Raw genomic sequence first — 14,425 nt, forward strand, 5'->3', positions numbered from 1 at the left:
CTCTGTAGACTCAGGACAGTCATAAGCAGGCCAGGCAGGGCAGTTTGAATAGTTTGGGTGGGAGGACTCAGAAGTTAGTTTTGTATGTGAAGTTTTTGTTTATTTTTGAAACAAGGATATTAGTTCTTTTTTTTTTTTTTTTTTTAAGGGAGGTTGGTAGTGTGGAGGCTAAAACTAAAATAGGAAGAGACCAAAGGCTTGTAGACAAATCAGGAAGCTTTTGGATTAGTCTAGGAAAAGGGTGCTAACACCGAATGAGGTAGTGGTTGTGGAAATGGCAGAAGATATGAGGAAATTAAAAGAATGTCATAGTAAATCAATAGGACTTGGTGACCCTTTTGGAATGAAACTGAGTGAACTGTCAAATATGAGAATTTTCGTTTGTGTGCCTGGATAGATGGTGGGCGCTGAGATTAGGGATACAGAGGGAACCAGTTTCAAAGAAAAGATAATGAGTTCAGTTTTGACCGTTGAATTTGGGGTGTCTTGGGCTTCCCTGGTAGCTCAGATGGTAAAGAATCTTGCCTGCGATGCAGGAGACCTGGGTTCAATCCCTGGGTTGGGAAGATCCCCTGGAGAAGGGAATGGTTACCCACTCTAGTACTCTTGCTTGGGAAATCCCATGGACAGAGGAGCCTGGTGGGCTACAGTCCATGGCATTGCAAAGAGTTGGACATGATTGAGTGACTAAAAGCACTTCACGTGCCTTACATAGGGAGATGCTTCATCAGGTAGTAGAACGCATAGGTTGGAACCTGAGGTGGAAGGAAAGGCCAAAGATCAGGAGTCACTGTACAGGCGGCGTTAAAGCCATAATTGATGAGTCACACTGGGAGAGTGTCAAGAGGGTTGAGGACAGAGCTCTGGAGAACATCAGTATTCAAGAGGAAGGCAAAGAAAGAAGGGCCAGCAAAGGAAACTAAGAAACAGCAGCCAGAGAAGTGGGAGGAGAGCCAGATGGAAGCCGCCTGCTGGGAGTTAAGAGATGGGCTGGCAGTGAGGGGGTGGGCTGCCAAGGGATTCAGGTGCTACAGGGACAGGTGTGGCAAGCACGCAAAACAGGCTTCTGAGTTTGTGATTAGTGGCTCACAGAACTCTAGTGAGATCATTTCACTTAGATGCTGGGAGCAAAGCTTTTCATGGTTTGAGAATACAGAGATGGTATAATGCCTCTTTGAAAAGGCTGGTGTTGAAAACAATATGGGAAACAAGCTCAAAAGAACACCTTTTAAAGATAGGAAATACCTGAACATTTTTATAGACCGAGGGAAAGACGTAGAAGAGAAGTAGATGGTGGAGATTGGGGCGGTGGTTAGAAACAGAGGTAGTTCTGGGGGACTGGCTGTGGACAGAGCAGGAGCACCACTTCCTCTGGAGATGGGAGGAGAGGAGGGAAGATGTGCTCTTTCAGGTGAATTTAGAAGCAGAGAAGGACAGCATTTGAAAGGGTGAGTACAAACATCCAGTTTCTCTAGTACCAACATCCCGTTTCTCTGAAGCTGGAGGTAAGGCCGTCTGCTTCGAGGAGGTAAGCGTGAGCTGGACAGTCTGAGGAAAGTGGTGAAGGTTGAGAACACCCACTCCAGGAAAGGATGTTGAGACCCCAATGCTGGCTTTGAGCAGTATTGGGGTCTCACCCAAGGTTAGACAGGAAGTGAGAGTGGCGATTCCAGCTGCACAGTAGTAACACTAAGAGCTTTTATGAACATACCATTACCCAAGCCTCACCCCCACAGATGATGGTTCAGTTGGTCTGGAGTAAGGTCTGGGCACCTAAATTTTAAAAAAACCCCAGATGAATCTAATACGCAGTCAGGGTTCACTGGATTGGAGACAGCATGATGATGAGGACTTTCTTTTTAAGCTCTGCTTAGCACCTGGGAATAGGAATAGGAAGTTGGCTGCTGGGATCGATCAAGCTGGTGGGAATTGGCTGGGACACAGCAGTGGCGAGGCTGCAGTGAGAGTGCGGGTGAGAGCGTTGTGGAAGGGGTTGCTTGCAGACTTGTGTCACTGAATCTGAGGCACAAGGAAGAAAGAAGCATCTGGGTTTCTGGTTTGGCCTTGATGGGCTTTGCTGAGGAATTCAGGAGGAGGATATGATTGGAAGGAGAGAGTGTTATTACGACGGGAAAGAGCATGGGCCTCTCACCAGGCAGCCTGGCCTCTGTCAGTGGCAGCTTTGTGACAGTGGGCAGGTGACTGTATCTCTCCAAACTCATCCTTCACCTGTAAAAATTCTAGCAGCCATTTTGAAGGCTTGGTGAAGATTACATAAGATAATGTGTGTGTAGTCCCTAATACATAATGAGTTAATTAATGATTATTATCAGTCTGTTTTGAACCATGTTGGGTTTGAGATGTCTGTGGTAGATCTGGTGTAGATACTCTAGCAAGCATTTGTAGGTATAGATTTGGTCACTCAAGAGGGACATGGGGAGAGGAGATAAAGCTTTGAGGGTTATTTGTATATAGACAAAAATGGAAACTGTAAGTGTGAATTATTAGGTAACTAGGAGAAAATATGAGAAATGACCACATCTTTTTTAGATTAATTTTTATTGGGGTATAGTTCCTGTACAGCGTTGTGTTAGTCTCTGCTGTGCAGCCAAGTGAATCAATTATACACAAACCTATATCCGCTCTTTTTTTTTTAATGAATTCATTTTTAATTTGAGGATAATTGTTTTACAATATTGTGTTGGTTTTTGCCATACATCAACGTGAATCAGCCGTAGGCATACAGATGCCCCTCCCTCTTGCGCCTCCCTCCCACCTCCCACCTCATCCCACCCCTCTAGGCAGTCACAGTCCACTCTTTTTTAGATTTCCTTCCTGTTTAGGTCACCAGAGAGCATTGAGTGGAGTTCCCTTGCTATACAGTAGGTTCTCGTTAGTTATCTATTTTACATGTAGTACGAGAAATGACCACAAATCTTATGGAAAAGATTTGTTTCTTGATTCTGGAGTTTATAATACCCCATTTTTAGCCTTACTACACAGTGAACTTTTAAAAGTCTTTTAGGAAAGGACTTCCCAAACTTTCATGTCAGTCCACACATAGAAGATGATACTGTTTCTATGATACTTTGAGATACACACACAGTTGGGATAAACAAACAGTTATACTAAATGAAGCTGGTCCAGGCCCTCTGGGATACCTGGGTCCCACCCAGCCCCTGTATGCAGTGGGAATCCTTACTGGGGGCGCACCTATGAACCCAGTGGTTGGGAGAGTTCAGTTATGAGACTAACATGGAATCACAAAGCAGGCTGCCAAAAATGGAGGCCAAGGCCTAGTGAACAGATTCCATGCCACCCAGAAGTGAGCTCAAACATTTTCTGCCTTGGACAGAAGTTGACAGGCAGAAAGTAAACAGATCTGGACAGAGAATAACATAATCTTGTACCAGCCACACCATTGTGCCAGCCTTTTCTTGTTGCTGCCACGGTAGTTATCATTTTGGCCATGTTTTGGCCTGCGGACGATGCTCTGATGCCGTGCAGCAGTTTACATTTTAGAAAACACTGTGCTTTGTCTTATAGATGATATAGGCACAAACCCAACATCACTAGGCTCTTAGCTATTAAAAGGCGGACAGCAGAATGTACCCAAAACTAAATCCCTGTGTTTCTGACCTCTGGTTACCTTTTGGAATAGGTCTTGTTAATTAGGGCAGCTTAGGGCTTTTCTAAAAGCCTAGGCTTTGGAGTCAGGCATATCAGGGTTGGGATCTGGCTCTGCCATAATTAACTGTGTGACCTTGGGCAAGCTACTTAACCCCTCTGAGCCCCAGTGTTGTCCTCTGTAACATGGAGATGGTGCTGGGCAGCCCCTCTCTCACTGACTTGCTGTGGGAGAATGTGTGTAGTACTTCGCACAGTGTCTGGCATATACAGAAGGTACTTAGCAAATGGTAGCTACTGCTATCCATTTGACAGCTTCAGCTCATTCATACTGTTGCATGTCTCCGCAGCACCAAGATGGTATTTTTTGTTCAGAATGAGCCTCCTCACCAGATCTTCAAAGGCCATGAGGTGGCAGCAATGCTCAAGAGTGAGCTGCAGAAGCAGAAGGCAGACTTTCTGATATTCAGAGCCCTGGAGATCAGTACTGTCAGTGAGTAATTGTGGGGAGTTGGGAATGAGAGCCTGCCCAGTGCCCACAGCTCGCCTGTCATCCCTGCTATCCTTGGGCTACATTTCTGGTTCTCTGGAAATAAGGAAATAACCGCTTTCTTCCACTACCATTATCATGGAAGAGTCCCAACTCATTGCAGAGCTTCTTCACCTGGGGTCCCTGGGCCCCTGAGACAGCGTTCAGAGGAGCTGTGAGTTCAAATGGGAAAAAAAATTTAATTACATCTTTGTTTTCATGAGCCTCTGACTGAAATTTACTCTTTTCCTCATTTACAAAGTACTGTAGTATTAGCAGAACATGTGACTTTAAGGCAATAGAAATTCAAATAGTTTTGTATCATACCAGTTGATGAAAAAACATTTTTATTCATCATTACTTCAAAATTATCACTGTTATAATCTTATGACTTAATATTTTAATAAAGACATATATTGTTATCTTCAAAGTTTTGTATTCTTAAATGCTTCAGAAACATGTTTAGTATAATTGCCTTCCTCTATAATACTATGTCTTTTATCTTGGCAATTAAGTTATTCTGAGAAGAAGGTCTGTGGGACATGAAAGATTAAGAACTGCTGATATGGAAAACAGCAAGTGAAAACAGTCTGGAGCCTTGCTGACTGCTCCAGTTGTATCCAGCCATGATGGTGATAAGGGTGTGGTGCCAGCTGTAAAGGCTTTTGGGGGCAGGTCTCAAGGACACGTCACCATAGGCGTGGGTCTGGGGGTCCCATCCCGTCTTCATGGGCCCCGGAAGGTGGTCCTTCTCTGGCTCTGACTCCTGTAGACCTGCTCCCTCTCCTCCTACTTGCAGCGTGCCAGTTGAACTGCTCTGACCATGGCCACTGTGATTCATTCACCAAACGCTGTGTCTGTGACCCTTTTTGGATGGAGAATTTCATCAAGGTGCAGCTGAGGGATGGAGACAGCAACTGTGGTGAGTTTCCTGCTTTGACTGTGCCAGCTGGTTTGGCGTTGACTGTGGCTCTGAGTTGAGTGGGTGGGTGTTGGTGTTTCCAAGGCAGATGAGCAAGCGAGGAGAAGAACTTTGTGTATTTGATGTTTGCCGAGGACTTAATGCTTCCTTCCTCCGCACTTGCTCAAGGTTAGAGGAAAGCTCTGAGGCAGTGTTTGTGGTTTTCTCTTGTTGTTTGTTGGCCACGCCTCGGGGCTTGTTGGATCTTTGTTTCTTAGTTCCCTGACCAGGGACTGAACCCAGGCCCCAGCAGTGAAAGTGGCAAGTCCTAACCGCCAGGGAGCTCCCCTGACGCAGCTGTTTAAAACGAAACAAGCGTAAATGAGACCGGCCACAAAATGCAGATGAATCAGACCCGCCGTGCGGCCTCCTGTCCTTTCAGAGTGCCTGTGTGCTTCGCCCCAGGGAAGCCCGTAGATTTCCATTCCCCTCTTTTCCTCTTTTGAAGCTCATTACAGCCTGCCCCGCTGCTGCAGGGTCTCAGAGCCAAGCTCAGACTTCAGCTGCTTTTATCTCTAAGGTCTCATCTTCCCTGGGGAGCCCTGGGTCCGTTTTGTCCAGGGAGTGTTTCCTGCCCCCGCTGGGCAGCGCAGCCCTCCGTTCAGCCTCTCTCTCCAGCGCCCTTACTACTGTGTTTTTCTTGGCAGAGTGGAGCGTGTTATATGTTATCATTGCTTCCTTTCTCATTGTTGTTGCCTTGGGGATCCTGTCCTGGACTGTAATCTGTTGTTGTAAGAGGTAAGATGCACTTGCCCTGTAAATTTGTTCAGCCTTCTAATTACGTATTTGTTCATTAGAGAGGTATCTGGCACCGTCTACGTGGGGGCCCTGAGTCCTGGGATTTTTCTCTTACCATCACCATTACATGGCCCACCCACAGCATGCCCCAAAAAGGTGGTCTTACCGTCTGACGCTCCTGAGGGAGGGAGTGGCTGTCACTGCAGTGATTTGCAACCTGGAAAACATGGCTGTGGCTGAGTGGGCATGGGGAGGGCCTGGGGCATAGGCCTGGCTTACATCTGCCTCTAGGGTGTGTGAGCTTTTGTACTCCACACCTCAGCCTCACCACTGTTGCCCGTGGAATCTTAATTTGTCTGCCTCCCCTTCGATTTGAGATTCATGTGCGTGCATGTTTTCTTGTAATTATAGACTTAGGTTAGCCGTGATTAAGTCTTTCAGGTTTTTTTCATCTAGTCTTCCTATCTCGTCTTAAAATATTTGAGAGAAATATTTATTATGTTTCTCATTTTTAGTAATAGGTATCACTTCTGTGTTTACTGTGTGCCAAGTATCATGATGACATTTTATAGGTAATATCTTTTTTAATAGGCATAAGAGCATTTTCTCAGGAAACTGATGTCATCCATCTAAGGATACAGTTAGTAAGTTGCAGAGCTGAAATGCAAGCTGCGACATAACCTCACAATAAAACTTAGCAAATTAAAAGAATTTTAAAAAATTCCCACCAGTCCAGGACAACCACCATTAACAACATTGCTAGTTTAAGCTTTCCTCCACCTTCCACCCTTCAGGGATAGGCGTTTCATTTTATTTACATTTTTAATCAATCTGTCCAAGATAACAATGTTTCCTTTACCCTTTCCCAAGTTGGTGAGGAATATTTGAATAACAAATCACAGTTGCTGCCTTTCCCAGCTGAGAAGTAAGGAGAAGCAGCTCTTCCCTTAAGCAGCATCCCGGGATCCGGGCTCCACGTGCAGAGTCTGGCTGTCACCTGCGGGTGGTGACCTGAGCCTCACACAGACCCTCTTTCCTGAGCAGAGACAGGGATTGTGTTTTTCAGGCAAAAAGGAAAACCGAAGAGGAAAAGCAAGTACAAGATCCTGGATGCCACGGATCAGGAAAGCCTAGAACTGAAGCCAACGTCCCGAGCAGGTATGTTGGGAACTGGGTGCTGGGGCCACCCCGTAGTAGATGAAGAGCCGCCACCATCACTCTTCCCTCCCGGGTGTGCTGCCAACAGCTCTTTGTGCTGGGAAAGCATCTTGTCCCCTCCCTGATGAGGACCAGGGTCTGCTTTGCCCTGTGGGGGCAGAACCTGCCTGTTGGACAAGCTCGGGCTCCAGGGCTCACTTCTCAGCTACCCTTTCCCTGTGCTGAGGGGGCTCAGCCTCTTGCTGTCCTTTGCCTGCTCATTCCCCTTAGGGTTGCTGCCTGGAGTTCAGCTTTTCAAACTGCCCCTGAGGTTGAGCTCAAGGACCTTGGTCTCTTTTTCCTGCTCAGTCTGTCCTTTCTGAGCAGACAGGGTGAGGCTGTGAAGAGGTCAAAGCCAGTGTCCGCCTGCTGGCTCTCTGCTCCAGCCAGCCTTCCCCTCCTGTCTTCTCCTCTCCCGTGTTTGTCAGGTAGATCTGCAGGCTCCGTGACTATCTCAGAGGCCGTGGAGGGCTGCTCCCCTGCCGGCTCCAGGTGCGCTGGGCTCATCTGTCAGAGAATTTCCAGCTGCACAAGCACGGAGACAGCGTTTGGTGATGGGGTTAGGAGGCCCGGGGCAGGTGCAGGGCCCTCCTTCCTGTCTGAGCTCGGTCACTGGGGAGGTTCCCTTTTACCATGGAGGCCCCAGGATAGGCCTTGTCCCCTTATGGGAGCTGGACTCTGTGTAGAGCTGTTCCCAAACACTCTGAACGTAGACCTGATTGTTTTTGCAACATGTTTGTTTAACATCTCTTATACTTAAAGCTTGGTATTAGAAAGGCTGTCAGGGGACTGTGTAGCGTTCTCCGACGCAGGCTCTGCCCTCGGAATCTCACTGTAGTGAGGGAGGAGAGACATGAGATGAAAATAAAGGCTCGTAGGCAGTCCGGGCTGTCGGCACCCAGGCAGCTCGGTTCGGGAGCACGGTGGGGCAGTGTCCGGAGATGGGGGCTGGCGAACCACAGAAGTACCGCCAGAGCGTCCCAGAGATCCTGAGGATGATGGCCAGAGGGGAAAAGGTTGCACAGCACCCTCGCCGAGGTCGCCAAGGCCGTGTCTGCTGCTGTGGCGAGGTCTCTACCCCGTGAGGTCCTCCGGGGACTTGTGGTCTGTTGGTTAGTGGCCTTGGTGCGCCTGCGTCAGTGTGCTCTTCTGAGATCCTCCTCCTTGCTGATGTCTCTCTTTTCTAAACCAAATTCGTTGGTTCGTGTTTCTGTCCAGAAAGTACTTTCTCATCCAACCCTTAACCTGGCAGTTAAAAGTCACGCTCTTCCTTCTCCCGCGTGTTTGTTTTGGCATTTCTCTCACTGTATTATATCAGTTATCTTATTGTTTGTCCCTTTACTAGTCCATAATACGCTTGAAGAAGGTAGGGACTGTATCTTATTCATCTGTGCGTATGGATTAATACCACTGTGTACCAGGCCTAAGCCAGACGCTGGTTATATTATGGTGAACTCAATAGATGATGCTTTTGTGTAGCTTATATCACGCAGGCATTGAACAAACAAGTTCACAAATATACAGATGTGATAGTGGAAGGTATTTATAAAGAATAACATTAAAGTTGAGACCTCAGTGTCAATGAGAAGGAGAGTGAGGCACATAGAGGCTCTGAGAAATAGGATTGCAGGCCAAGCTGGTTGATTGAAGGCCCAGCTGCCAGAGGGAGCAGGGGGCATTTGCGGAAGATACGGTGAGTGTGGGGTGAGTGGCACAGGGCTGGACAGGTAAGCAGGGACGCTGCTGTGGGCTCCTTCTAGGAGCAGTCGGGAGAGTTACGGAGGTGTGAATGGCGCAGTTAGATTTATCTACGTTATAAAAAGACAACTGGCTGCCATGTGAAGGAATTGGAGAGGAAACTGGATAGAACACCCTCATGGTGGAGAGATTATGAGACAGAGAGCAAAGGCCAGATACACTTAAGGGGAAGACTTGCTGAGGTTCATGATATGTTTTCAGAGGGGTGTGAGAGAAAAGGAGACACAAAGGATGGTCCCCAAGCATCTTCTTTGAGCATCTGTGAATGAGAAAGACTGGAGAAGAAATGCAGGGGAAGGTTGTTTGGTTTAGAACAGTTGTGAATGGGGTTGAGAAAATGAGGCTAGAAGATGGGTGGGGATGAGTTTATGGGAATTTTTGAATGTCAGCTTAAGGATTTAGGCATTTTTTCTGGTGGTGACGAAAGTGCTGGCTTAGGAAAATTAGTTTTGTGCCATTTCATTCACTGAGGAGATTATAGGTGGGAGCCAGCAAGGAGGTTTTTGTGAGGAGGGGATGATGATGGCTTGAACAGCGTGGTGTCAGTGTCCCGGAGGGACAGGAAAGGTCCAGGCCGACTGCCAACCCGAGAGACAGACTTGATAGCACTGAGGCCAGAATTAGGACACTCGGTGCAGTTTCAGTAAGAGAAGAGGGAGATGGAGTGCAGCAGCACAGGACTGGGTAGGAATCTGCTATATACTGGAGATGGCCGGCACCGCTAGGGAGGGCCACATCCCTCAGCGGGGAGAGGGGTGAGGGTCCATAGAAGAGCACCAGGCGAGGAGCTGAGGAGAAGGAGAGGCGTCCCCAGAGAGCAGTCAGGAGCCGTGGGGAGAGGGATGAGGGTCCATAGGAAAGCGCCAGGCTGAGGAGCTGAGGAGGAGGAGGAGCGGCATCACCAGAGAGCCATCAGGAGCCGTGAGGAGAGGGGTGAGGGTCCATAGGAAAGCGCCAGGCTGAGGAGCTGAGGAGGAGGAGGAGCGGCGTCCCCAGAGCGCGGTCAGATGAGAATTGGCGACGGTGATGGCAGTGACAGTGCTGGAAAGGTTTCTGGGCACCTGAAGAGCTGGAGTAGATGGCGAGCGGACAGATGGTTGAAGTGAAAGCGCAGTCTGTTTAGGAAGTAGGTAGGTGGTGAGGAAACGGAGGCCCTGAAGAGTTAAAAGTCCTTCCAGAAGCTGGGTAAAAATGAGCGGAGATTCAGGACTGTGTGGATGGGTTTTGGGAGCAGGTTTGTGGGCAGAGATGCAGAAGATGGAGGTGAGGTTTCTGAGGGGGACGGCGGGCATAGAGGACTTGAGATCCCTCTCCTAAGCAGGATGGGAGGACAGCTGGGAGGAAGAGGCAGTTTGGAAAGGCAGACTTGCGGGGAGAGGTGGGGGGACGCAGGTGGCCAGCCGCTCCCGGGTAACCCGGAGGCAAGGACAGACGAGGGTCGCAGGCCCTTCTCCCGGGGGCGGTGTCTAGCCGGGGAGGTGAGAGGCCCTTGGGTCTGGTGGATCCGACCAGGCCAGCAGGCCTGGCTCTTGATCTGGGCTCTGCGGCTGGGGAGTGGTTGCAGGCCAGAACAGAGCCGCCAGTGGGATGCGGAGAGTGGCTTCAGGACCTAAAGGGGTGCGGTCTGGAATGGAAGTTGAGCTTGAAGAAGAGTCAGTCTGTGAAGCCTGACGTGTGTGGAAGTGAGCTGAAGTGGACACCGTGCTGGGGGCGCGGTGAGGCCGGAGGAGGAGTGACAGGACGGGAGGGGCCCCCGCCTGTGCCTGGGGCCCGGGCTCGGAGCCCAGCCGTGGGGCGTGCTTTGCAGTCAGCACCTGTGGGGTGGGGTGTGATTTGGTTTTGTTCTCCTGTTGAGTCTTTTCACAACTTTCTATTGCTTTTGGTCAAACCGTATAAAATTACCGATAATTTCACTTTTGACCTAGAAGACAGCAGTTTCCGGTGATTCAGTCTGATGTGTACAGAAAATGTGTTTCTTAAGTGAATGTGCCCGTGTGATCAGCCCCCCAGGAGCCCCAGCCCCCTGTGTGCTTCTCTGCAGCCCCTGCCCCCGCAGTTGACTGGCGTCTGGGAGTAGCTGATATGAACAGTCTTACTGTGCGCCTCCTTTCACTCAGCGTTGCGTTTAGGACACTCACGCGTGTCCTTAGGCAGAGCCACAGCATGCTCATTCCCATTGCTGTATAATTCCCTTTGTAGGAACACATTTGTCAGGCTTGCTGTTGGGCACTTTGGCTGCCCTGGGGGCTGCTGCTGTAAACCTTCTGGTCTGTGTCCTTTGGTGGACAGATGTATGGATTTCTGCAGGTGCAGACCTAGGAATGGAATTGCTAAGTCAGAGATGGGAGTGGTCAGCGCCTGTTGATAGTAGCAGTGTCCTCCCTAGTATTGCTTAGTGGATGAATTCCACTCAGTTCCCCAAGGAGAGCAGAGCAGAGCTCACTGGTCGTGAGAGGCCCCGCGGTGAGTGCTGTGTACTGCGGAGCCAGAAACCCATCTCCACCTCAGGCTCCTGTCCTCCATACCTATGGCCCAGAAGGGCTTTAAGGAAGAAGAGAAGCTTCGAGTGCTTGGGTGCTGGGGGGCAGAAAGCCCCCAAAGGGATACTTCATCTATAGGGCAAAGCAGAAGTTGTGAGACCCTTCACCCTCCCTGGTCTTGGTTCTTAGGTCAGCACTGTCCCCACCACACTGGAAAAGCCTGCAAAGCTGCATTGTTCTCCGACCCTGCTTCTCTGCCGTCCTGAGAGTCAGTGGAAGGTGTGACTGTCTGCAGTCATGTGTCAGAACTGTGCCCTGAGGTGGACAAGCTGCGTAAGCTTGCCTGCGCCCCAGAGCACGCTGCACAGGCAGACGGCACACGGGCAGGATCTGCGGGCTTGAGGTTCCTGAGTGCCGGGCGTGGTCAGAGTCTCGAGGCCCTCATCATCCACAGCCTTACGGCCCGTCTGGCCAGGAATGGGCAGAGTGGCTGACGGTCGTCTCAGGATCCTCTGTTTACTGGGGGTGGGACCGGGGGAGGGAGCGTGGTTGCTGGGGAGTGAGGGTTCAAACATGGCTCACCTGACTGGTCACCTTTTTAAGGAAGGAGGTAGGTTAGGTCCTGGGGGTGGACTGTGCCAGGCCCAGAGCACTGCCAAGCTGCATTCTCGATGCTGGCCACTTGCACTCCTAGTTCTGCCATCTCAGCCCGCATTTGCTTGGAGTGGTATTTGCACCAGCCAGAGGGCACCCGTCTTGCTGCTGGGTGGGGGTCCGCCCTGAAGTTATTACCCGACCTCGTGGTATGGTCTGGCCTCTGCAGCCTTAAGGACGAGTAGAGAACGTAACTGCAGTGACTTATAGAAGCTCAGGCATCTTTTCTGACCTCAGGTGTTTCTTACGGGTCCTTATTTGTGTGCTCTGACCAACTGATGCCTTGGGATAGTCCCTCCTCCAGTCCCTGCTTGGAGAGGCCTCTCCAAGCCACACGCCTGCTCTCCCACCGCTTGTTGCCACTCAGCGAAGCCAGAGTAAACGTCTGCGCAGAGCACGGTGGTGACGTCCGCGCAGAGCGCGGTGGTGACGTCCGCGCAGAGCGCGGTGGTGTCCTCAGCGCCAGCAGCTCTGCAGGTGCTGTCCGTCCACGCTGAGCCAGGGTCCGCGAAGAAGCTCAGTCTCTAGAGTATCAGTGCCTGTTCCTTGTTTGCCTGCCTCCCACAGAACTCTGCCCTGTGCGTGAAGGGACGTGATGAAACACCCCACATTTAGGAGAGAGAAAAGAGCATGTCGTTGGGTGGACTAACCGAAGCTAATAGATGCTGGAGGCAGAGAGTCTGCAGTGGACGCCGATCTGTGGGTCTGCAGAGTACTCCCTGAGGCTTCCCTGCTCCGTCTAGCCAGGCCTGGGAGGACTCGGGTAGCCTCCTGCCCACAGGAGAGGACTGTGACCGTCCCTGTCGCTCTGCTCCTCTTCGGGCTGGGATGGGGGGTGCAGGGTGCAGCTCCCGGCTCCTGACGCCCATATCCTTGACTCCCTCGCAGGCGTCAAACAGAAAGGCCCAGCGCTGAGCAGCAGCCTGATGCACTCGGAGTCCGAGCTGGACAGTGACGATGCCATCTTCACGTGGCCAGACCGAGAGAAGGGCAAGCTCCTGCACGGTCAGAACGGCTCTGTGCCCAACGGGCAGACCCCACTGAAGGCCCGGAGCCCCCGCGAGGAGATCTTGTAGCCGCCTGGTCTGTCTCCTCAGGGTGGGGATTGGCAGTGCCAGGGTCCAGAGCATCGCCAGGCTGCTTCTCCTACCTCCCGCATTGGAGGGCAGCTGTTCTCCCAGCCTCTGCTGGCCACTCCATCCCCAAACCCACAACCAGAGCCGCTGGTACTTGAATCCAGAGACATTCTCCAGGAACCCCTGAATGAAGCTGTGAACGAAGAGGTTTCCTCTTTAAACCCGTCTGGTAGGTCCCTCAAAATGTCCTTACCTCAGGGCCTCCTTTTTTTTGCACCCCTCTCCTGTTCCAAGGGTGGACACCGCCAGCTCCTGGCTTCCTCTCCAGCTCCTTGTTGGCAGGACTGCTGCCGCCGGGGCACCTGCACAGCGAGGCCTGACTGCGTCCCCCACCCCTGGGAACAAAAACAAGCACCGCCAGCTCCTGGCCGCAGAAGCCTGCCTGTGGGCATGTTCCTTGTTCTCTGCTTTGGGGTGGAGCGTGCCCTCTCTCTCGGCCCAGAGGACATGGCGCCCCTCCTCACCCCCGACGGTGAGCTGGTAGTGCAGAAACAGTCTGCCGAGTAGGGGAGGGGTGGCTGCTTCCGGAAAGGAGAGGGGCCCAGGCTGCCACCCTCCTTCCTCCTGGCCACCCTGGCTGCTTCCTCCGTGCTCCCTGTGCCGAGGAGACAGCCACAGACAGACTGGACTGTGTGGTCTGAGAGCACACGTGTGTGGCTGCCCCAGCACGGCCTCCTCCGTGCCTGTCTGTCCGAGTGTCTTCTCTCTGTCCCTGCATGTGTGGGGGTGTGTATGTGTTAGAGTGCGTGTGCATCAGCACCTCCTAGGGCTCTTGGCTACTCACAAGGCAACCTTGACCTGGAAAGACTTTGAGCTTGGTGGAACAGACTCTGAATCCCTCTGGCCCTGTTCCTCAGCCGTGAGGAACCGGTCCCTCCGCTGTGACGTCTGGGTATTGAGGAGTGGGAGCTTTGGGGACATGGCTTTTTAAAAGGAAACTTCTGGTTTATACTACTGCCCTACCGTCTGTCGTGAGATGATTAAACCTGCTGTTCAGTTGCGTGCCTGCCTGCTGGGTGTGCCGCTCTGTGCTCGGGGCTGGCCCGCGCTCGGGGCCCAGCCCCGTGCGTCCCTGTGACGCCCCCGCCGGGCCAGTCAGGGCGTGGCATCTGCACATGGCCGGCAGTGCCAGGCTTCTCCCTCAGTGGCAGCCTGGCCCCTGCGGGCCAGCTGCTCCTTTTGTCTTTCAGGATGGGAGTTGTCTGTTGTTTCTTCAGCCTTTTGTGAACACGGGATTGATACGTACACGCACACAACCCCCACACGCTCCTGCCCCTGTCTCCACTCCGTGGACCAGCTGGGGACACACAGGGTCCCGACACCGAGGTGGGCCTTCAGGGGCCCT

At 51.4% G+C, this 14,425-nt stretch overlaps 1 protein-coding gene across 2 annotated transcripts in view; it reads left to right on the forward strand.

Annotated features, from left to right (window-relative positions):
- KIAA0319L (KIAA0319-like ortholog) overlaps positions 1–14,082 on the forward strand; it is a 97,511-nt gene extending 83,429 nt beyond the window's left edge. For both annotated transcript variants that reach the window (XM_010841184.1, XM_010841185.1), the window contains exons 17-21: positions 3,978–4,120; positions 4,956–5,078; positions 5,765–5,855; positions 6,922–7,013; positions 12,833–14,082. In XM_010841184.1, coding sequence (XP_010839486.1) covers positions 3,978–4,120; positions 4,956–5,078; positions 5,765–5,855; positions 6,922–7,013; positions 12,833–13,020 — 637 coding nt within the window. In that variant the 3' untranslated portion in view covers positions 13,021–14,082. The remainder of the gene's footprint in view (positions 1–3,977; positions 4,121–4,955; positions 5,079–5,764; positions 5,856–6,921; positions 7,014–12,832) is intronic.
- The last annotated feature ends 343 nt before the right edge of the window (positions 14,083–14,425 follow it).

The sequence above is a fragment of the Bison bison genome, unplaced genomic scaffold, assembly GCF_000754665.1.
Source record: "Bison bison bison isolate TAMUID 2011002044 unplaced genomic scaffold, Bison_UMD1.0 scf7180017864158, whole genome shotgun sequence".
In the NCBI taxonomy this organism is placed as follows: domain Eukaryota; kingdom Metazoa; phylum Chordata; class Mammalia; order Artiodactyla; family Bovidae; genus Bison; species Bison bison.